This window comes from Etheostoma spectabile, chromosome 6 (genome assembly GCF_008692095.1).
Source record: "Etheostoma spectabile isolate EspeVRDwgs_2016 chromosome 6, UIUC_Espe_1.0, whole genome shotgun sequence".
Lineage (NCBI taxonomy): Eukaryota > Metazoa > Chordata > Actinopteri > Perciformes > Percidae > Etheostoma > Etheostoma spectabile.
In genome coordinates, this window is record NC_045738.1 from 4,212,861 (window position 1) to 4,238,764 (window position 25,904).

The window sequence follows — 25,904 nt, forward strand, 5'->3', positions numbered from 1 at the left end:
ATGATTTTAGTGAGGAGATGTCTGTTTTTAAAAATGTTGATTTAAATCCTGTAAATAACATTGTGCCCATTGATAAATTCATGGTCTTGAAACTCTTTCATGGTGCAAAAGAAAGGAAAAGTCCAGGTCCTGACGGGATCGGGGGTCGTGTTCTGAAGAACTGTGCTGTCCAGCTGGCAGACATCTTCTGCTCTATACTTTCAGATGTCCCTTCAGCTGCATAGGGTCCCTGTGCTCTGGAAGGACTCATAATTGTTCCTGGCCTAAGACGCAAACTCCTAAGACCCTTAATGACTTCAGACCAGTGGCACTACATCTAGTCATGAAAGTTTTTGAAAGACTTGTGAGGATGCACTTTTGGACACTGTACAGGATAAGTTAGACCCCTCCAGTTTGCTACAGGTCGGGCAGAGGCGTGGACGATGCAACAGGGACACTTTTAAACATGGTTTTAAACATCTTGAGGGGGCAAGTCTTTGTCGTCTACTATTATGGACTTATCCTCCGCTTTTAACTGCATTCAGCCCCATGTTTTAGCAGACAGGTTGAAGTTCCATACACTTTACTAAAAAAGAAACATAGAATTACAGAAATACAGAATTAAGTAATATAATTAAATTAAAACTGCAAGCAGCGTTGGACGGGCCCTCGCTCCTCTGTGCACGTCGGGGTAACTGGCGAACTCTGGTGAGTTCAATGATCACACAGAAGTCTACCTTAAATGGTTCAAATGTTAGGAAATGGGGCGTGGCTTAAGCATAGGGCGTGGGCAAAATCAAACTATGAAAACGGGAACTCTGTTGAGTTCAATGACACCTTGAGCAATAGTGTACATCAGACGGGTCAATAGTATTAAAAAGGGAATGGCTTAAGCATATGGGGCGGGTAAAATCCTCTCCAATAAAAAGGGAACTTTATGGTGAGTTCAATGATACCTCACACAAGACTACCTCAAATGGGTCACCAGTTATAAAAAAGGGGCATGGCTTAAACATGGTGGACAAGTCAAACCAAGATTAATGACAAACGAACTCTCTGTTGAGTTCAATGATACTTCACAACCAGACTTTAACTTAAACGGTTACGAAAAACATAAAGGGGGCGTGACCCGGGTACATGAGCGTGGTTAAAGTATAGTGGCTGGCTCAGTATCACAACTAGACCACACTTTCTAAGTTTCATGTAAATCGGATGATGTTTATCATATATGGCTGATTTCCTGTTGCCAGCGGGGGGCGTATGACCAAAAGTCAATATTGGCCTGTAGATGTCCTCAGGCCTGGACTCTTGTTGATTGTGGGACATTTCAAGCAGATATGACAATGTATACTGTACTTACAGCCACTTTCTTGTTCATCGCTAAATGCTCAAAATGGCCACCATGCCATGTCCACACCATATGATGAAAAGTTTTTCTTTTAATAACTTTTCATCTTTAAAGTGTTGAGATGGTACAGACCAAAGTCTATTGGATGAAATCTCTAGGAGAAGTTTGTTAAAGTATGGCCCCTTGACGTTTAGGCCTACTTCCTGTTGCCACTATGGGACACTATGACTCAAATTCTACCCAAGTCCTGTTTCGATGGCAAAACGCACAAAATGGCCGCCCCGCCACAGCCATGCCCTAAGATGAAAAGTTTTTCTTTAATTAACTTTTCTTCTTTAATGTCTTAAGATGGCACAGAACAAATTTGAAGTTTATCGGAACTTCGATTTGAGACGCCCACTTTCAGCATGTCTAAGTTAAGTTTATCATTGAGTGAATATCAGACGCAGAATTTAACCCACTCTATTAGGAGCGGCGGCAGCCACTGTTACAGCCAATTCTTATTGTGTGTAAAAACAGCTTTTTCTGCTCAAAATTGGCTTTTATGTGTCTGCCTGGATTTGATTGAGCCGAATTCCCTGACCTCTCCTTAACCATGGTGGAATAGGCAAGTCCCTGAAGTAAATCACTGCACTGAGCTGTGGTTACTCAGTCTCCCCTGTGTGTCCTAACCCTTTGCGTCAGACACTCCTCCGTTGTATTATTTAAATAAGCTAGAATTTGAGGGTGTAATTACCCTTTAAGCTCACTTTGGACATGGTTATGTTACTTGAGCTCAGTTATACCGCAACACATTAAGTTCCAGCAACCAAAACCACTTCCATTAGAAACGTTAGGTCAAGAAGGGTCCTGCTTTAAGTGCAGTATGTCTGCCCAGGGATATTGTTGACAACCCCCAAAATAATTTCGACAAATGAAGCTGATATCTTGTCTCAAAGCAGAGGCCAGACATGCCTATTAAATGATAACATGTCAGAGTATGTTGTTATCCTAACACTTCCAGAAACAAGATTTTTTTTTACATAAATGTTAGAAAATGCATGTCTTACAGAGACAGACATCCAAAAACAGAAAGAGGGGTAAAAAAAAGAGAGAGAGTGCAAGAGAGAGAGAGAGATAGAGAGAGAGAGAGAGAGACAGAAGGGATAACAATGTCCATTGTTCCATTAGAGAAGGCAATAATAACTGATAAAATGAGGTTGCTAAAGAGGACACAATGGTCCTTAATTGACTCATTAGGGAGAGAAGAGAATGAACTGCACTAATGAATGGAGTATGAGCGCCCAGTTAAACTGCTTGGTAAGCAAAACAGAAAGACATTAGTTTATTAAATCTAGGCAAAGCAATATTATTTGTTCACAGAAAGGGGTAGTACAAGAGACTATAGGGACAAAAACAAAACGGTGAACAGGAACAGTATTTTAGTTTTATCTATCAGTGATGTATTATTATCTTAAATGGAAATTATTGGTAAAATGGGTGACTGTGTACTGTGCTTACCTCTAGGTGTTCCAGAATATATGGTGGGTTGGTCATACCCAGCCTCAGCATGGCTCCTTCAGGAATCTCCTCCACCAATCTCCACAGCAATGTGGGCAGGTCTGTCCCTATGTCTCTACCATAAGCTCCTGTGTCTTCACTGGTCAACCAGATCTCACACACTCCCTCTAGAAAAAGACACAAAGACAAATATTAACATGATTAATATTTAACTTCAGATGCTATTTTGTTTCCAACATTTTAACTCTGCACAGTGATAATCTGTAGCACAATCACATCAATGCACAGCAGTTGTGCAAATGTCATTGGCCGGTTATATGACATAACAGTGTTGCCACCAATAATCAGTTTAAGATTTTTCATACAGTATGCTTTTCCAAAAACAAACTGCCCAGTATATTAGCAATAGGCAATAGTTCCCACATGCTAAAGTACTGCTCATCCAACTGGATATTAGAGTTGGGCGGTATCCAAATTTTGATACCGTCAAACCTCCCCCCTATTTTACCGCGGTATACGGTATTATCGTGACTAATTAAAAAATTATGACGTAAGACTTGAACGGCGTCACCAAACTGTTGGCTTGTGCCTACACCGTTCAGAAACTGAAAACCAAACACATACTGAAACACCTCTCCCTTCTCATTAGGTCGGAACCTGAAATGCTCCAACCTGCAACAACTGTCACGTGATGACAACCACACATAAGCATTTTTAGGCATTAAATAAATTACCGGTATATTTAATATTTAATCCTTGTCTCCTTTATAAGTGCATTGCATTTTTTTTTTCCAATTACGTTATGGACACGGATACCGTTGCTATTTTTAAGACCCCGCGGGGATACCCTATTACCGTTTTACCGTTGTCTTGTTGCCATTGCCTAAATGCTCCAAGGCTTTGGCAGAACCCCGCTCATAACAGTCACTGACAAGTATTAAAAATACCCGTCCGATAAACATAAACTCCAGAAGTGTGAAGGTCACATACAGCAAGAGGGGACCATCTACCGGCTTCATGCTAAATTAGAGCAAAGCTCACTGCTAGAGCTTAATGATCTAACTGTCATTTGGCTGTAGGTCTGGAAATGGTTGAGTGTCTGCTTAAGCTATGTGTTAGGACATATCATATCATGCAGGCGCACAGAAATACATTTGCACTTGCAGGGGCACAAGCTCAAGTACACATAGACACGTGTGTGTGTGTGTGTGTGTGTGTGTGTGTGTGTGTGTGTGTGTGTGTGTGTGTGTGTGATAGAGACAGTAAAACTGTGTTTTAAAGACATTTATGGGCCAGATAGATTAAAGATGATGGCAGTATAATTGTCCGGAGTGAAAGAGTTTCCAAAGATCATCATTGCTGACATTAAGATGCACTAATGATTTCTGGAGCCAGCCATGTCTATGAGCACCATCAAAAACATCCATCAATCACACGCGATCACAGATCTAAAGGCAAACACACGCTATACAAGAATGCATTCAAGATATGATGCTTCAGTATGCAATTAATGAAAAGCATAATTCACCTTGCTCCAATACTCAGTAATAGCCTTGCACAGCAAATGTTCTTTATCATTTATTAACTGGTTCAATTTGATGTCTCCCTTCACAGACATAGAAGAGCTGACCATCAACTGCTGAGCTTCAGCGGGGGTCAGGCTCTATGAAGAGACATGATATCATCAGCTACCACTGGTTTATGATGAAATAATGTCTCGGTTTAGCAACATTAATACAGTGGTTGATTTGCTTCTGTATCAGATGTTTCATCTGTTTAGCCTAAATTATGGTGGTGACAGCAGACAAGGCAGGGCAGCTAATGTCAGCTTGTTTGGGCTGAATTATACCAATTCCTCTGCCAAGGTTCCTATGCCTGCCTCATCTGCCTCCCAGGAGGGAATCTTTTCCTACACCCACTATAACAGCAGCATCACTTTCTACGTCACAGCTCTGTCCCAGGATACTATTCGCCAAGTGGTCTCTTAGTAGAGGGCCAGACCTGAATTAAAATGGCTTAGGAGCTAAATTGGTTCCTTTCAAAACAACATTCCTGTGATTCCACGAGCATAATGCTGCCAAGCTAGTAAGCTTGTGTGCTGTCCGCTATGAAATACATCTTGTGATTCCAGTGTTAATTATGTTTTGAACAGGGTGATGCTTTGGAAAAAGTCTCAAGGCCACAGTCACACGTAGATCTCCAGATAAACTCAATAACCTGCCCAGTAATTTGGCCCTTTGGCCTATCTTTCTGTCCCTTTTGTATTAGCTGTGCCAATGGTGTTATTGTTGGCCAAAGCGAGAGTGAAGTTGGCCGTTTCATCAGGAAATGTTAGCTTGCTCTCACTTCACTATCTGCTGTGATACACACTAAGCACCTGCTTCCTCTGGTTTTGGTATGTGTGCAGCAGAGAGAGAGTGGTCCCACTGGTGCAGGGCTAAAATGTGTCTGTGTACCAGCCATATCAAGATTACTACAAAGAAACTCATCTCCACAGGCGTATTTTGCAGGGCGAAGTTTTGCGCTTAATATAGTGCTTTACGTTTGTGAGAATAAAGGCCTTTTAATCAACATAGAAAGCCAAATGGTGAAGCTGACACCATATTATAAAAAAAACAGTTTTTAATGCGAGATGTTTTTTTTTGTTCAAGGTGGTCTAATAAATAAGATAAACCTTGAGCACGCAAGACACTGAGCATGTATCAATTTAAAGAGGTGCTGTTCTGTAGCTGACCCCTGACCGCTGACCCTCAAATTAAAGGGAGACAGCTCAAGGAGAATTTCCTCATATAATATGCAGGGCTCGACTGTCCCACATACATTCGGCCTTGGTAGATGAGCAGGACAACTACAACAAATTGGCATTGCTGTTGTTATGAATAGTTTAGATGTAAAATATTTGCAGGCGAGTATACCACATTTTTGTGTTGTTTATTCGTCAGGCCTCAGTGTATAAAGGCCTTCAGTTTGGTAAAAGAGAGAAACTTGAATTTAGAAGGTGTACGGTTGATTTTTTCTGTTGGACAAGACTATTTCCTATCTTGACATTTTGTAAATTTCTACCAGCAATTGCTGGTTTGATAATGGATAAGGTACAGCCACCTCACAAGCTGATTGTGTCATTTAATTTAATTAGTCATAAAATGGTTACAAAAATAGTAATACAAAAATAATGCTTCCTAGTATTATCATTTTTAGTGCTTTTATAATACGCATTATATCAGCAAATCCTCCTTGTAGGCTATATTAACAATGTTGTTCAGGTACAAGATTCCAAGCTCATAACAGCAAAAGGTAAAACCCCTGCATAATAGCTGAAAAAGCCAGAGGCCCTGAAGCACCTGTTCCTCCAGTAATTGAAGGAATAACTTCATCATCCCAGCTATGTAATTGCTAGGGGTTAATTGCATGTTTTGTACGGTAATAAATTATAATAATTGTCCAAATACCTGTTACATTTGCCCAACATTTTCCATTTAGGGCAAGTAAGTTTAGCCATCGGGCAAATAAAACATAAAAAACATCAGGCTTAATGTCAAGCCCTGATATGAATATTGATATGTTATTGTAACTGTTAATCAAAACATGTAATCGGCAAGTTTCCACTCTGCTTCGACCTGTGAGTGTTCAGATTACAAAACATTAACCTAACCTCATTTTTCCATGTCGGAGAAGTTGTAAACAAGGGTGGGGAGCAGGACACTTTCCCTAGAAGCTATTAACATTCTCTGAACTCTGACACAGCAGTGCAAACACAGCACAGGGAGGAGTGAACACAACTGCAGATGGAAAGAGGGCAGGACACAATGATATTTAAAATGAATGTAAGCTTTGGGTTTAAGTTTTTGGGGGAGGGGCTATTGGTAGCTAGGTAGGGAGAGAGAGAGAGAGAGAGAGAGAGAGAGAGAGAGAGAGAGAGAGAGAGAGAGAGAGAGAGAGAGAGAAAACACAAGACAAAACAGCTGTGTGTATGTCTAAGCTGCATTTGTCTTTGTCCAAGAATAACACCGTCGCCATGGCTGACAAATGTCATACATCGTTCAAACAATCATCACTCTAACTCTGCCAAATACTTGTTTGAAGTGTGTGAGAGCCCATGGGTTTTTGTTTCTTTACCTGTCTTCAAGATAAATTCAGATCAATGTACACTTTAATGTATGTTTTGCTTTGCCAATATAACCACTTTGTGCTCTTAGTCACTTTCTTATTCATAAGTCAATAAGCAAAAAGTAAAATGCAAACAAAGAAGCCAAAAAAACAAAGTAAATAAATGAAAAAAACATCACTTGAGGAGAGGGCAATAAAATCTCAGGCTTAGAACCAAAAGTATTGTAGTGATATTCTAGTGACCCTGAAGAAAACTGGTGGCTTTGGTTTATGTCATGTCAACTAATCCAGTTTAGACTGATTAATTTGGGATTCACAAAATTACTTAAACAAGGATTAAAAAGAGACATTTTCAACTGTATGTTTGAATTAAGGTCTTTCTAAAAGACCTTAATTCAAACATACAGGGAGATAGAATGAAAACTTTTCAAGTAAGCGTGAAAGTGTGTCTATATGTTGTCTATATATGTCTGTATACAGTTTATAATAAAAATGTTTCTGTTCAATCATCATCACTAGTATGATGTTTCCAACTTAACAATGCCTATAAACTGGAGTGCTTCCATATACTGTGGCAGTCCTTTATATAGCATCATATTGTTTACATAATGTCTTGTGGCCCGTTGTCTCGGCTCAGCCTCTGGATGAAAGGATGGGAAGAGTGGGAGGAGAAAAGAAAGGAGGGCTTTGAAGCGGTTGCTTTGAAGAAGCGTGACAGAACCAATTGATTGAGGTGATTGGGAGCTTTAGTAAAAGCCACTGTTGAAACAGTAAACGGGTCTTATATTATAAATGAGACACACAAGCAGCACAACATGACCACACATTGTCACGCCATGCTTGTTTCTATTAGTTGGTACATTCTGGCTCTGATTCGTTTAATAGCACATACATCTTTTATTTCACTGATATTAACATTCAAAAATAGTAGCTTGTTTATGTCATAACTTTAACTAAATATCTGACTGGAAACCAAAATGAAAATTTACTTTATATATCATTTTGTTATATTATCTGATTATGATTTGCATTTCTATGTTTATCTTCATCACTGTTCTTTCTCCCAATAAGCTATTATAGATACAAAACAGGCTAATTATTTTTCTATGGGTGGAAATATCCTCACTTATAGGACCCATTTTTTATACTTACAGTATCAAAAAAACATCAAACAATGTTTATAAAAAATTCAAATAATTGCTTTAATCGTAACATGTATAGGTTTTATTTAAAAAGATTAAGGTCACTGTGTTTTAAAAGGATGGATGACTTTAACATATTTTTGGATGCTTTCCTATCTAATAAATATGTACATGAACTAACATATTTCTAATCATTCTCTGGCACTCATCACTTTCACATTGCTTCATGATCCTCTATAAAAGTTGTGCTTTAGTGGTAACAGCAGCAAAGTTCTCAGCCTAGCAGGCACTAGGACAGGTGTCAAAGGACATCATTAGGATATGGCATGATGTCACCAGCAGTGGATGAACAATATGGAAACTGATGCAGATCTGTTTAATACTGAGCATTTCTATTAACCGTTTGCTTAACAGATCCTCAACTAAATGACTACCATTGCCTCCTTTACAAGCACATTCTATTGTCTTGTGGCAAGAAGCATTGTCATCAACAAGTTTATGCAACATGTGTAAACACACATTGAATCATTTTGGTCGCTCGGCCATGTCTAATGTGTTTGTTTTGGCTGCTGCTTGTGCTGAGAATGTTTGTGTGAGCAAAGCGCTGCCCCTGATGTGAATTATAGAGAGGGGGATTCCCAAACATTTTAAAGTTTCACATACAGCGGCAGCTGATCCACCAAGTTTGTATGCATTGTTTTGGTCCTGACTTAACACTACTCCATCATGCATGTCTGTATACCCCAAAAAATATACTTTTATCTAAAATATGAGCATGTTTACAACTCTGTTTTAGTGCATGTTTGTGACCAAGTCTGTACTGTATTGTACAGACTTGTGTGCATAAATACACACTTTGCAAGTAACCCCTCAATTTCTATCCTACACATGTATGGGTTCAGTATTCCTATTTATCCTATTAATCTCTTCGGCATGATATACATTTTGATTGGCTGCCACAGGCTATGTTTAGCAGATTATAGATTAGATGAGCCTATTAAACTGTATTAAAAATCTATTTTCCCTTACACAAGTCAACACATGGCTAAGCATGTTACAGTAAATACAAGGAGAAGAGAGCGTGAAAGAGAGAGCGACAGGGAAACAGTTCAAGCATAGTTCAATCTTATCTCTGTAAACTTTTGTGGGTATTTTAACTTTAAACTAATGTTAAATAGTTTTAAAAATGATGTATTATTTCAATATTGATCCATTATAGTTTATTGGATTATTATTCCCCTTTCATGTGACAGCCGGATAGGCTGAATATACATCTACACGCCCCCTCATGCATCATGGCAGCTTAATGTATAGAACATGCTTAGCTACGTGTTGCTTTGTGTTGTGTAAAATAAAAATGTAACGCAGTGTAATAGGATCATCTGTATATGCATATAATCTGTAATCTCTTAAACATTAAACCCTTGCAACCAATCACAATGTGCATGACCTTATGTACAGCAATAACAGCTTGGATCCCTTTGAGCAAATTTGCTCGGTAACTCAATGACTGATCTCATGAAATATTTTGTACTGCATTCACGGTAATGATGTTATTCTTAGAGCTCTTTGTCCGCACAGTTAAACTATTTTTATGACTACCTTAAAACCAACAACAAACATACACCGCATATTCTGCTACTGAAAAATTGTAATTAGCACAGCAGGTTTCCCTTCTCCAGGTACACACAGTTGAACAAAATCTGTTTAAAACAGCTGGCACAATCAACGATTTTCAAGGTGTATGCACTTTCACACATCTCAAAAACTCATATATTCAGTAGTGAACATCCGACTTAGCTAGCTAGCACATAACGTTTTGCAGTTGTTGATTCACCAAAAAGTAGGCAGAATATAAATATGCATATCTATAATATTACCACATACAAATATGCAAGGTACATAACACATCTATTGATTTTGTTTCATGTTATATGTAGTGTGTCACTATTGCATGTCTCTTCCATTATCTCCAATTGTCCATCTCTGTAACATGCCTGCCTAAAAAGCACATTTGTGTGTTACAAGTAGGGTTTTGAGGGTGGATTAATTCTCCCACTACATTTCAGTTGGGAAGCCTATCACTGCAAACTTAAACTTAGAAATAAAGCAGTTAAAAATGAGTTAACACCTCAGCAAAAAAAACTCTTGGATGACTTGCACTGCCTACTGCAAGTCAGCATCAACCATGCCAATACCCTTCCCATTAAAAAATGGAGACATCAACACTGGCATACATTATCTGCTAACAAATTAAGATACTCTAAATACCATATTAATTTAAACCAAACAAAGGATTTATTTCTTCATTACATGTAGAGAACACACGCACGCACACACACCTCATCACCATGTATCCATCCAACACTTTTGTACAGAGCCATTGACTGGAAGGCCTGTCTAACCTTTAATCACATTAGTCCTTCGCCTGTCCTCCACCATCAGCCAACCCCCTCTAGCTGTCTGCCTCCACAGTAAACCTCCCACCCAACACGAGACAGTAAAGATGATAGGGCAGATGTCAACAACAGCAACTTGAGAAACAAAATGATAAATTTGAAGGGAGAGAGAGAAAAGTGTGTCATAGTGTGGATTAAGAGAAGAAGTTGCTAAGAAATGTTAGGAGAGGGATACAGAAACAGTGCATGGGATTTAAGAAGGGATTTTTTTTGTGTTTGAATAACTGTACTCATTTGTATTAACATAGCAATACATAATTTGCCATTGTCAATTTCACACACACCATTAACTGAATCTGTTGGTGCATATTCTAAATTTTAACATGAAAACCACTTTATTTGATTTGGTACTCCTCATTTCCTAGCATTGCGTGATATCTTTCCAACAGTACTTAGTCTGTCTGATGCAGGTTTCCATGTGATTAGCCAGCACAAAAAAAATGTTGCTATATATTTTCAACAATTACCATGTACAGGTTTACTGAAATGATGGAGTAACTACAACACAGTTTATACTGGTGTTTTCATTCTGTGACTACTATCCACCCCTGCATGACATATGACTGACATTAGCTTATATGAAAAAATGACAGCTTGTCCAATATCAAGAACTTCTTTAAAAAAAATCGTACCATATTTTTTTTACAACACCCACTTACTCAAATTCTTGAAGTTTGCTTATCTCTGATCCACAGGCATGTAGGAGATAAACATTTTCTACAAATACAAGCAGCAACATATTAATACACATTTACACACAAACACAAGTCCTTACTCAATCCCAGACACACTTTCTCACAGGTTTAAACACTATAACCCATGCATAACACAACACACAGAGTATAATTGCAGTAATTAAGCAGCTTAATATAGAGCAACAACTGTTGATGCGGCATGTAGGCGTCTTGGCAAGTAGCATCATCATCATCATGGATTAAGCCAACACACACACTTGACTATATGCAAATATTCTCGGAGGCATGTTTACACCAAATACATGCATGTGTGCTTGCACATCCCCGTGTATGTTGCACGTGCATGTGTCTGAGTGCATGCATATGCATGGCTTTAATGAACAGCCTACACAATCCCTTAAACAACAACATGTCAGCTTTAACCTACTTTCACATAGTTTCTGAGCTACAGACTTGAACTTCTGTGCACGCCTGTGCATGAGATGGGGTTTCTGGATACATCAAAGCGAGTGTGTGTGTGTGTGTGTGTGTGTGTGTGTGTGTGTGTGTGTGTGTGTGTGTGTTTTGTGTGTGTGTTGTGTGTGTGTGTGTGTGTGTGTATATGTGTACATGCAATGTATGTGATACATAAGAAAAACATGCCATAGCATATATGGGTCAGACATATTGTATGGATATATTAAAAGTAATTGGCAGAGGGTCTCATGTACTGTGGGTGTGTGTGTGTGTGTGTGTGTGTGTGGGTGTGTGTGGTGTGGTGTGTGTGTGTGTGTGTGTGTGTGTGTGTGTGTGAGTTGTGTTCTAGGGAGATATGTGCCCGTGTATGTGTGTGTATTAATGTATAGGGAATAACTGGTAGACAAGTTATATAGCCTCTTTCATCTTTTGTGTGGGTGTGGGTGTGTGTGTGTGCGCGCGCATTGTCAGAGAGGAAGCATCTTGTGAAGCTTCCAAAGCAAATGGACTGCTGCATATAAAAGAAAAGGGGATCTGTAGGGACCAAAAAGAGCCCTTTAACTTTCCATAGTGCTGCATTCTTCTGGTACTTCCTGTGAACTAAGAGTTAGACTGAATGATGGTCAGAGGAAAAACGGAAGTTGACAGTAAATTACTGATGTACTGAAACTGATTTTTGCAGCCTGAGTCTGACTAACTTTATGAGATTAATTGCAAAAATAAATTTTCAATTAATATTCCTTTTCATGGGAAACACATGTTAGGAAAGATTTCCTGTCTGGCTGAACTACAGTTACAGATTCCATGTGTACTTTCTTTGGAAAGTTTGCAAATATTAGCCCTAATCAACGATTAAATGGTTCAAAGATCTTTTCCTTTCCTGCCACGGTTTAAGTGCAACATAACACAAGGCATTCAGCGTCTGTTTCCTGGCAATTTACTGTGAAAAAATCTAAAAGAGGAATGAAAAGTGTATATAAGTTATAATGTGTACCCACTTTAAAATCAGACCCAATTCTCCGCTTGCATCCCTAACTACAGAAGAAATGGAAATAATCTAAAATGTAACTACATATTGCAGCACCTTGGTCAGAAAGAACAAGGGAGACACTACGTCTCACTATGACTCTAGAGTCGGTACTCGCTCCAAAGCTAATCGCTGTCACTCTCTCACTTCTTCGCTCTATCATCCACTCCCCTAGTATAAACATCAGGCTACTTAGGTAGGCTATGGCGAAAGTTCTGAGTGGAGCCTCCGCACAACCATGAAACGTCCTTAAGCGATATACAGGCAATGTGGTCAAGTGGTTAGCAATGTCACTGAGAAGTTAGCATTGGTCTTCTCCGAATGTAGCCCTATGATGGTCTGCAGCCTATCCACATCGAGGCTTGCCTCTCAATAAGTGCACAGGACAAGCAGGTCTAAAAATTGGATGAGTGGATGAATGGCAGAAATATGCCTTGAATATATATGTTGGTTCACCACTTCTACATGTATGTTATTTAGATTTGAATGTATAAGCAGAAGGCAACTGTGTAGGACTATTACAATCACATTGAATTGTCCCTAAATACTTGTGCATGGCTATTACGAAACAACATCTCATAAACAGATGAGGATCAAAATAGATAATGAATAAACAGGAGATAATAAGTGGGATAGATTGTGCAAGATTTCTTTACTGAGATTCTTTTAGGAGTGAGATTAATGTTCTTAGTGATTTTGTTAGCAATAAACAGGCCTCTAATAAGAAATACTCTCATTAATGTCACTTAACAAGCAATGAGTGCAATTAAACAGGAGAGTGAAGTAAAAGATGTTGTCACAGTAGGTCAAATTCAGCTGTTGATACATTGTATGTTAATGACGACTATCCCTGAGTTCATCATCACATCATCACATTTTAAAGGCTGCACATGTTTGGCACTTGGTAAATGACTTAAAAGTTCAGTTGATTATCAAAATTACCTGTCAATCTACTGATTATTTAAATCTTTTCAGCAATTATAAAAATGAAAAAAAAAAGAAAGTCAGTATGTTACTGCAAATTATAACACTGTATGAAGCAGGGCTTATCAATCATATAGGGATTATCCATACTGTCTTGAGATTTGACCCAATGTTCGTCTATCAAGATAATGAACTTGTACTGTACGCCATTAAAAGCACACGAGTGGAGCCGAGAGAAAGATGAATGGCTGATGGGGTGCGTGGATTAGAGGACAGGGAGTCTGAGACACAGAGTGTGAGAGGGGGGAAGAGTCAAAGGAAGCTATAAGAGGCATATCTCATTTCTGTATGCTTCAGAGACTTCAAGAACTGCAAGGCACTAAGGGCATTACATACACGCGCGCACACTCACACACCTCAGATTACATATGGAAATGAGTCTCTATTAAAAGACCATTGAGGTGGTAATGGTTAATATCAGCTGTCAAAGAAGTCAAGGCAAAGGACACACACATAAAAATGTCTGAACCCAAATATTCTCACATAGATACACACATAGTGTTTGTTGTGTTATTAATCAAGCATAATAAGGTTTAATTCAAGGCTGTTGACCCAATTTCCTTACACACTGTGTGTGTGTGTGTGTGTGTGTGTGTGTGTGTGTGTGTGTGTGTGTGTGTGTGTGTGTGTGTGTGTGTGTGTGTGCACTCGCCTGTGTGCTTGTACAACCACTAATTTGATAAATAATAATACGTCTGGTCAGTATTTATGCTAATATATTCATGACCCCCCCAGCAGGCAGAACATGTTTGTGTTTGTTAATTCACTTAGCCCTGTGTTTGTGTGTGTGTGTGTGTGTGTGTGTGTGTGTGTGTGTGTGTGTGTGTGTGTGTGTGTGTGTGTGTTAATTAAGTTAGTGACCCTATGATATATTATGTGTGTTTATAACTGTATTTGGAAATTTGCAACTACAGTGTATGTGTGTGCATCTCCATTTAGTCAGTGGCTTTGTAAACATTATCTTATTATGTAAATGATAGAATTTTTATGTAAACATTTGGGATATTTTCTGTTTTAAAGCTTTGGACTAATGACGGTGGTTTGTTTACCAAGTTAACAAACTATGGTACAGATAAGCCATATGCAGGGGTCCTGATCCCAATCTACCCCTCCTTCCTTTCATTACCTTCCTCTTCCTTGTTTAGTCCTCTCAAACTCCACATAGCAATTCTCACCACTTTCACAAACTAACTCTGTGGCACTTGGTGCTTTAGAGCCGTTAGACCCACATCAGACAAGATCACAAGTCACTAGTAAAAATCTGATTGTTGTCAGTCGCAAGACACTTTGGTTAAAACTTCTTGTATAATTAATTACAACAAACAGTCAAAACTGTCTCATTTTAAATTAAAAATACTTGTAGTACAGGTCAATTATTGATGACTAATAGTATATACCCAACACTCACCCAAATTTATTGTACATACACATTAATAATTGGACCCTGTTTAGTCAAACGACGTTCTACATGAGAATTCTACAAAGAGAGAGCAGAGACAAAGATATATAGTCCAGTTCCGTAACAAAGGGGCAGGGAGAGGCAGAAAGGCAGGAAGAAAAAGAGGGTGAAAAAGGAGAGGAAAAAGGGAGTGAACCACAAGAGAGCTGACCCTTATAAAAGCTGTTCTAGACACTATGTCAGCGACACACACACACACACACACACACACACACACACACACACACACACACACACACACACACACACACACACACACACACACACACACACACACACACACACACACACAAATGTAATGTTTGCCACTCTCAGGTACCTTACCATGAACACACCATTGTTCTCTCATACACATCCTCTTTGGTCTCGCCAGGATAGAGTGGCTTAAGGGTACAGAAATGTGTGCTTATTACTGTAACAAACAACTTTATTAAGTGATGAACAATAATATCTTCTCTCTCTCTCTCTTTCTGTCTCTCCCTCCCTGAGGAATGAAGAAGCTTTTTGGACTGCGTGAGTGCAGGTAAGCACATACATCTGGATATCTCATGAGAGTTAAGGCTACTACTGCAGACACACAAAGCTGACGAGCAAAACGATGCACGCACACAAGTCATGCTACTAGGCAAGGGGCTTAACAGCAAAGCGGACTTGTGCCCTTAACACACATACATACAATGGCGGTTGAAGGGAATCAGGCAGAGGGTTTTCTGCAGAGTGACAGATGTGGCAACAGGCCATCCAGTCAGGCAGAAACACTCAACGGCTTCTTCAGCTGAATACCGGGAGTGACATCCACTGAGGCAAGAGAGATAAGTGCCAACTCTATCTTACACACAAACACACACACACACACACACTTCAGAAATTTCAAAGAGTTACTATAATGTGTAAAATGTTGCCAACACATTACCATTCACATTAGCTTAGTTTTACATTATCCATTAGCTCTGTTAATACATGTTAAACTGGAAAGTTTAGGGCGGTGGTTTCTCTATTTAGGCTCTGTATTTTTCAGTACTATTCTTTCAAGTATTTCAATGCTTTTCTCCATCTATGAACTCTCTTCTGCCAATCGTGTTCATCATGTCAATGTTGCATCATAGAAAAAAATGCTTTAAATTCCCAATGCTGTACAAGATTGTCCACTCCTTATCATATTCCATAGTCCACACACCATGGTACACTAAACTAATATTCTGAATATTGAGACATTAAAACATAATCCCAAAATATATCTTTAGCTCACAAAGCGGGATTGACATTTAGGTTTCGGACATAACATGGTACAGATCTAAAAGGAGATGGGTGGTCTGAGCAAAAGAAGTAAATAAACAAACTGTGGATAAAATGATGGATTCTAACATACATTATTCCATAGTTTTTGTAACATAGAAAATGTAATGAGTCACTATGAGAATCTTTCACTTTATAAGTTTCCTATAGATTGTTCGGGCATGCACTCATGCTGTGAACTTACCATTTCACTTCATATCAAAAATGAGAACAATGTATTTCCTCTTCTCGTACATATTTTACAAAGGAACACAGCAGTGTTTTTGTTTGAGCTGCAGCCTTTTCAGAGCTGCTTAGCTGAAACGTGTGTTGTGGTGTGTCCATGTGATGTGGAAATTAACTTCTCAGACTTGATTCACCCCACTGAGACCAATTCCATCCATCTATTCTGGGTCTAAGCATCTAGAAGTAAAGCCATCAGTAGAAACCGAATTTCACCCAAATGTTTCTGTGCACAATGTTATTCTATATCCTGTTGCAGTTTAAAGTAAACAAGGTACTCAGAATGCTAATACATAGAGAAATTGAAAATAAAACATTAAAGAGTTACTTATGTGTGCTGTTGATCAGCAAACACAGAGAACAATGTAATAAAGTTGGTACTGTAGTGTTGGATATTCAAATGTATTACTAAATCCTAGATTTTTAGTTTTAAACTGAAAATAAAGATATTTATATTCAGCTTAGGCCTGGCAAAATATTTTTCTCTTACACATCAGTAGCAAAGTAAATCCTGTGGCTGTAGAGTAGCACATGCACAGAAGTAACCCTGCACCTGCTTGGTTTGGATGACAATGCCAGCTCCCCACCTACTTACTTGATTTGCATATTGTGCATGCCATCTGATTAAACTGCAGACAAAATATACACAATGAGTAGGCATGGACTCATTATTTGGATAGCATATAGGATGCAGATCAGATTGTAATGTAAGATTCAAATATCACACATCTTTAGAGACAAATTAAAACATTACAAGTTCCTGCATACCTGAATGCCATCAACATGAGGTTTCCAGCTATGTTAGGTGGCTTGTTATCATGCTGTAACGTTGTAAAATGAATATGATTAAAACCTGCTAAATAAAGCACATTAAGTTCCTGTTTTTGAAGGAGGGAGATTTAAAACTTTGTATTGTCAGTCAGCTCTCATCTATCAAACAATGCTGTATCCACAAGGAAAAGTAATTAGTTTTCTTTTGTGTAGTAGCATGCCCTTTTGAAACGGATCATCTCCCACATCACCTCCACACACACACACACACACACACACACACACACACACACACACACACACACACACACACACACGATTGAATGGGCATTTCAAAGTGCATTGTTTTCTAGTTGTGTATGAAATTGAGAATTGTTAGTTTTATACTGCAGTGTGACAAAACAAGGCTTGTCTGTCAAGGGGCAATGCCAAGTACAACCTGAAGCACCGAGAGTTAAAAGTTGAGTTAAAACAGTTTGAGGCAACATTTACTAGAGGGCATACTCAGTTGTTTCCAGTATTTGCACACCATTTCTCTGAGCAAGTGTCTGTCTCTTAGTGTGCATATGTATTTGTTTGTGTGAGTATGTGCATGTGCATCAGCTGTCCCCCCCCCTCCCCGTAGCCCTTTTATGTCACCCAACACCAGGGGCTCTTGGCTCTGGCTACGGGTGGTCCACTATGTGAGAAATGGTTCCTGTAGGGGGTGTGAAGAGACCCCCTGATGGTTTCAAAATATATTCCACAGGGGGAAAAACAACACAAACACACACAAGAACGTACGCACACACAAGCACCGGTTTCTAGATATACTCCCAGAGATTTTTGCAAAATGAAGGCTGTTTCTTTTGTAATGTCTGTCATTGCCGTTAGTTTCCAAGACAAGAATGTTAGGGATGATTAAACAGAACAGGTATGTAATTAAAAAGGAATTTGCAAGGGTGGTAATCCATGGGAAACCCACAATGTTGATTGTCACCATTTAATTCCGAAACAATTCTTGATTCAATAAACAAAAAAAAAAAAACTATATTCAGCTTCCTACTCCAATTCACAGTGTGCCCAACTGCTTGCCTAACTTTATGTCTTCAGTTCACTGATAGCAAAACAGAACAGAGCTGGCAGTAAGCAAACTGGTCTAGATAAAGGTCACAGTCTGCTAAATAGAAGAGAAAAAAATAAGTGTGTGGGAGTACACCATTTCTATTATTATTTGGAAAAATGTTACACTCATACACTGTCTGTATGAGAATAATGAAATAAAAGTAATTCACTGACCACCACTGCCGGCGGGAAATGTCTTTTGTAGAAGCAGAAGTTGGTTTTCTTGTTACGCAGTAAAAAGAAGTGCCCCACTGAGCTGTTACTGATAATACTCATAACTAACGTTATGTCTCGCAGCGGAGAACACTCTCTCTGCTGTTGCACAATTAACAGTGAATCTATTGTTATCCAAAATGCTGTATGGGAACAGATTGTTAATGAGACCGACTATGGAGGGAATTATTTCTCCAAACTTTAGTTGTTGTTTGACTATTCTCGCAGGCCAGTCTAAGTTATGAAGTAAACGTAATAAATGAATGTGTATAAATATTTTTTTGTGTATTTAAGAGCCTAAAGCCTTTACTAGTGAGACCGGCACACACATTCTAACATTGTATAACAGCACCAAAACAGCTACAATACAGTTTAACATATCATGACACAATTTCATCATAAAATTAACTTACATAACTGAAGCATAGTAAAAGCTTTTGCAACTAACCAGAAGGCTTACAGTATATTTTGCTGATGTGTTTCCCTGTTCACTCATCTGGACAGGAGGTCAATGACTTGCTGATGGTATGTACTGTACATTGAGAAATTAACTGGGGTTTAGCCTTTTAAAAGCAATTATCTTATCTATCCATCTGAATTCAGGTAATAGTGACTCAACATCAGAAAGTAAAATAAGTGAAAAAAAAAGATAAAAAGAAAGAACAGTGGTTGACACAGACACTGGGAGGACAAGAAAGAGTGAGAAATCCTGTGAGAACATGTTGATGAAGATAGCAGCATAGTGAGACTGATAAGACAAAACAGGTTGTGATAAGTTTAGAGAGATGTACACAGAAAGAGATGGGGCTAGTAGAATTGATTTGAATCAGAACAGAAAGATGAAAATGCAAGGGAGATGGAATTGATTGAAAATCAGAGAAGATCAAAGAAGGTGAAGTCGTAATAACAGAGGGAGAGAGGAAAGTGGGGAAAGGAAAAAACAAACATTAACGGGGAGTGAAGTGATGGAATGGATTCAGACAGGAAAACAGACAAACACCACAGCAAAAGTGGGGCAGTTGCATAATGTTTTAGATTGAGCAGGACCAAATAATCTCAATATCTGCTTGACGTCCCATGCATTTGTCTTCTCAAGGGGCTATCCTTGTTTAAAACAAAAGGGGAAAGCTCGCTCAATAAGGTTACTACATTTTTTTCAAGACTGTAAAAAGGCTAGATAACGGAACTTAATCAAAATATCTTTTAACAATGTTCCACTGCTGTTTCAATCCCATTCTCTTTCAGTCTCACTCCTCAGGCTTCCATTAGTCTGTCGCTTATGCGTCCTCTCTCTTTTACAGGTAATGACTAGAGTTGATCACAACATTGATGTGAGGTTCAGGTTAATTACAGGTAGAATAACCAATTAATTGTGATGTGTGTGTTAAGTGGGTGTACATGTGATGTGTGTGGTAAAAGATAGAACTATAAAACTGACAACAGAGAATGAGTTCCCATTGTGCTTGTGTGTCGAACTATTATAGGTATCACCTTTAAACAAGTTATCTTCAAACCAAGTGTACATGTGATTATAAATGTGTTAAATATGTCTGTTAACAGTACATGGTGACTCAAAAGACTGGCTGTTTTTACTAATGCTTGCAGCAGAAAGGGAGGGGTTTCTCCATAAAGGTAATTGGTTTTGTCCATTGTACATGTCCAAAATGACCATTTTTTAATTGGTATAATGTAAACTAAGAAGATCTATAAATTCAGTCTAATGAAACATGGGATTGAAAGAGATATTTACAGAGGTGTCATAAGTGCATTCAATTATGGATATGCTTATTGCCATGACAAACTCTACTTTTATCATCAACCTCTTGCTGATCTGAAGCAGTCTTCTACAGTACACAAATATGCCACATGGCAGAAACTTTAATCCATGTAAGTATCTAAAGGGCATTCTTTTTTACACTGGCAAAAAGCCGAAAGGGTTCAAACAAGGGACTGTGTAGATTTAACAGCCCAATTAATCTCTCCTCCTCCAGCCTCTCAAGATCCTAGTCTAGACTTCAAAGCAGACACAAACTTTGAGTCTTGAGCCACTTGTAGCTTTTTTTTTCTTCCCTTTACATTGGTCTGTGTGTTTCATGACTCATGTAAGTTTATGGAAACAACCTTGTAGACATGTAGTTATTTCTAATTGTAGTTACTGGCTATGAACCAGTCAGGGCAAAGACCAAAGGCTTCCCTGTATTCCTGGGTTGTATAATCAAAAAAAAAAAAAGCGCACAAAGAGAAACTCAGCGGAAATGGGGCCTAATGCAAGGAATCTGTATTATGTCAGTCTCCTTGTTTTGAGAAAAAGATATGGGGCACCAACGTTTGACATGTGAAAGCAACCAAAGAAGCAGTGCAGAAAGATAGGATGGGACAAGAGAAGGAGAAACAGATAAAAGTTGTAGCGATGAATAGAATGGTTGGGCATGAAAAAGGAAGGAAAACATGGCATATACAGAAAAGAAGATCTTTTCTTAGAGAATCAGCGGCTTAAGGTATAAAGTGATACACAATGTAACCCTGACTTCAGTAATACATATGCCCCTTTCTATTTACTGAATATGATGTAACATTTTACAAAAATAACCATAATAAGTATTGTTTTATTGTTTTTAACAGGGTTAACACATGCAAGAGGATCACGGGACGATTGAAAGGGGACCTCCAAAATAATTGTGGAAATTGTTTCTCTGAGCGAGCAATCATTACAAATATTTACTAGGCTTCTTATCTTTTGTGACTCGCATGGACTAACAAGATGGAAGTTAGTATGTAGACAACAGAGCAGTAGTGTGCTTTACAGCTTGGGAAAGGGAACACTTATACACAGTGGTGTTTGGGGAGGAAGAACTAAAAGCCAAATGTGAGTCAGAGGACTTACAGCAGATAAACATTTCAACAGGCACAGGCCTACTCTTGGCGTGTGTGTGTGTGTGTGTGTGTGAGTGTGTGTGTCTCAGTGATGCGTAAAGCCATACAGACAATAACAAGGCCAGTAAGCCGAGCACATGGTCTGGGTGTAAATCTAAGTGTCCTACTGCCACCTATTGACTGAAGGTAAAACTGCTCTCCCCTCCCCCCTTGTGCAGCAGGAAAATACACATGGCCTTTTTTGTGAGAGACAAAAAAAAAAAAACATAAAAAGAGGAACACAAGAAATGCAGTATGTAAAGGATGCAAATAGTAAGTAATGGGAAGAAAGATGTCAAATGGAGAGAGAAAGGTATATTTAGACTGATGTCTTTCTTTCAGTAAATTAAAAACACCTTTAGGATCTGTAATGCATCTTCATCTGTTGCTCAGGTCCACTTTTGCTTTTCTTTAGCGGTTTTAATTTATCTGATCATATGCCCTCAGGTTATTAAGTCCCATAGTGGATGTAGCTCTCTTACACTGTAGTTAAGTGTTAAGAGTTTTAGATTTGGTATAGGGCTTTTACATATATAGTAGTAGAATACAGGGGTAGTAAAATAAGGCACTAAAACAGCGGAACTATGTAAAACTATAAACGGCTGTATGTATACTGTACATTTAGCAGTATAACTGCAGTAGTACTCCAACATTTGGTGTTTATTAAAGGCTTTAACATATTCTGATATAGTGAAGTGGAGAAGGGAGGGAGGAGAGTTGTGGACACAAGTTCACAGAGGACAGAGCAGATGGTGTCTGCTGGACTAACACAATCTCACACACAAACACACACACTGGTGACATAATAGCAGCATGCCAGGTGTGCAGTTGGTGGCCTGCAGTCTGGCATCGACTATGTGTGTGTGTCCCATGCTCTCTTTGTGTGAAAGGGGCCCCCTATTCGCTTGGCACTAAATCACAGGACAAGACGGTACACACACACACACACACACACACACACACACACACACACACACACACCACAAAAACACACCAACACACACACACACAACACACACACACACAAAAACACACACCACACACACACACACAAACACACACACACACACACACCAACACAACACACACGCCTTTTTGTCCAGGGTATGGACAGAATGAATGAATGAGGTCAAACAATAAGACAGAAGCAGAGAAACAAATGAAGGACGAGACAGTTTAGTTGAACTTTAAGAGAAAGCGAAACTCTCCTCTCTTTTTTTAGTGTCTGAGTTTCTCTCATCCCACCAGTGAGCTGACTAAAAACTGAGAATACAACACAACAACACACACACACAAAAATAATATATATAACTATATATATATATATATATACTATATACCACACACACACCACACCCCCCCAAGAGTAGGCTTGTATACTGTGTTTCCTCAGGCACTCTTCAGGCAAGGTTTAAACAACCCAGCTGCAGTCCACCTCTACCACTACTCATTATGATGAATGATACTGTTTCTGTGTGTGTGTGTGTGTGTGTGTGTGTGTGTGTGTGGTGTGTGTGTGTGGTGTGTGTGTGGTGTGTGTGTGTTGTGTGTATCTAGATATACACTTTATATTATGTATAACATGAATATGTGTGTTTAAAGACAGGCAAAAACTAGTTAAACAGCTTAAGAGTCTGCTCTGTATCAAGCTAGTGACAATAATGACACTACCAATGAAGTTTTTACAAAGAGACAAGGAGAGAGATATATCAGACACAAGCAGTAACAAGCACACTGAGAGGTGGAGAACACCATCTCAATGGTGGCTACCTTGAATGATTAACATAACCTATGTACAACGGGTTTTCAATCACTCCCCAGCAACTTTCCATGGCAGCAGCACCTACACTAGCGACCTGCTGTGGTAACGTATGTCAACCTACTGGCAGATAGGCTACATGTTGATAAATATTACATGGTTGCAATAAGCCAGCACACAGAGCACAAATAATCAGACCAAGTTGTGAGCTTATTTGGCTCTTCAGGGTCTATTCGGATGATAAAATAAATTCAATGACAATACACCTTTTTTTGAAGCAGATATTTTCATATCTGCTACATTTCAAAGCAAGAAAAGCACAGACAGAACTAATATTAACAATGGCTCAGTCAGTTACCTTTTTTGGTGTCTCAATGAGCAATGCCACTGGCACAACACAGTGTACTAACACAGGAACACCTGAATGACTGTAAATGCAGTCATGTAAATGTTCTTAATTACATATGCATTTGACAAGTCAAAATACCTACCATGGAAGAGCTCTACTGATCCAAATTACTGATGTGACTACTGAATTAATGCAAAGACTGTATTCATTTTCACTGGGATTGTGTATTTAATTATAAACAATAACTTGATTTGACAAAATCACAAAATAATCTTAAAGCTGATAGACACCGTTTTGTTTGTCAAAGGGTATTCTTTGGATTTTGAAAAAGTGAATAAGTAAAGCATTAAAGGCTGATCTAAATCTCGCTAAACAACTACAGACTGTTCACCATAAAAGTCAGAGTCCAAAGACTCACAGTCTTCTAATATGTTGACAAAGAATTTAACCACAAAAGCACCTAGAAGGTTCCGTGAGTCTGTTGGATACTTTCGCATAATCTTGCTGCCAGCACAAGCCTTTCTATTGTCTAAACCATTTATTTAGATGTTTAACTAAATATATGACTGACATTAGAAGCTTTCTGCAAACTCATTTGAAGTTTGGTTTGAGAAGAAAATCTCAAACCTTTTCGGTGGTGTGCTTCTTCCGCAGAGCTAAACTGGGAGATGAATTAGTGTCATGTTCAACGCATAAAATGAGACCTAGATTTTAACAAATTCAGTCAAGAAATGGAAGACTTGTTATCAGTTTATAATGCTCAGACTCATCTGACCTTGCCCCAACAATCAGCACCATGGCTTCTCCTAAGCAGTTGTCTAGAAAACTGAAAATAGCTGACGCTCACAAAGCAGGAGAAGGCTATAAGAAGATAGCAAAGCATTTTCAGATGCCAATATCCTCTGTTCAGAATGCAATTAAGAAATGGCCGGTATCAGGAACAGTGGAAGTTAAAGCAAGATCTGGAAGACCAAGAAAAATATCAGAACAGCTCACAGGATTGTGAGAAAAGCAAGTCAGAACCCACGTTTGACTGCACGATCCATCCAGAAAGACCTGGCAGACACTGGAGTTGTGCTACACCATTCCACTATAAAGAGATACTTGTACAAATATGGTCTTCATGGAAGAGTCAGAAGAAAACATCTTCTACGTCCTCACCACAAAAATTTGCGTTTTGAAGTTTGCAAACTAACATAGAGACAAGATGCATTCTTGAAACAAATTCTATGGACCGATGAGATTAAAATAGAACTTTTTGGCCGGAATGAGCAAAAGTACGTTTGGAGACGAAAGGGAACAGAATTTAATGAAAAGAACCTCTGTCCAACTATTAAGCATGGGGGTGAATCAATCATGTTTTGGGGTTGTTTAGCAGCAAGTGGCACAGGGAACATTTCATGTGTATAGGGGAAAATGGATTCAATAAATTGTCAGCAAATTTTGGACGCTGACTTGATGCCATCTGTGAAAAAGCAATCTCCTGACCTCAACATATTTGAAAATCTATGGATAGACATCAAAAGAGCAGTGCGTGACCGACAGCCGAGAAATCTCAAAGAACTGGAAGACTTTTGTAAGAAAGAACGGGCGAAGATACCTCAAACAAGAATTAAAAGACTCTTAGCTGGCTACAAGAAGTGTTTCCAAGCTGTGATACTTGCCCAAATGGGGGGGTGCCCAACTCTGCAGGGTGCCCAAACTTTTGCAGATGCCATTTTTTTGTTTTGTTTTTTTAAAAAGCGTAAAGGATGGAAATAAAATCTAACTTTTTGTGATATATTATACGAATGTCTAATCTGTCATTTGATGCCTTTTAGGGATTTTTCCATCTTTTCTTGGCTTCTTTATGCACATTATTACAAATTTTTACCTGGGGTGCCCAAACTTTCTATTTTGAGTTTATTGGCTACACAACAGCCAGATTATGAAAAACTGTTGCTGGAGTCTGAAACATTGCTCAGTGCAGAAGAGCACACATGGTTTGGTCTGTGTGAAAAATATCAGCAACTTATCGGCCTGGAGGACATTCAGAAAATCCATTTTTAGCCTCTCTCTGAGAGCCTTCCCAGAGGATAATGAATTTGACTGCTTCCGCACACATGCACGCACGCACGCACG

The 25,904-nt window shown here is 38.8% G+C and overlaps 2 protein-coding genes across 2 annotated transcripts in view; both read right to left on the reverse strand.

Annotated features, from left to right (window-relative positions):
- mal2 (mal, T cell differentiation protein 2) overlaps nucleotides 1–25,904 on the reverse strand; it is an 871,414-nt gene that overhangs the window by 577,533 nt on the left and 267,977 nt on the right. The window lies entirely within an intron of this gene.
- The window catches only part of cdkal1 (CDK5 regulatory subunit associated protein 1-like 1), a 274,625-nt gene that overhangs the window by 117,882 nt on the left and 130,839 nt on the right, over nucleotides 1–25,904 (reverse strand). The window contains exon 9 of the mRNA XM_032518043.1: nucleotides 2,828–2,994. Within this exon, the coding sequence (XP_032373934.1) occupies nucleotides 2,828–2,994 (167 nt within the window). The remainder of the gene's footprint in view (nucleotides 1–2,827; nucleotides 2,995–25,904) is intronic.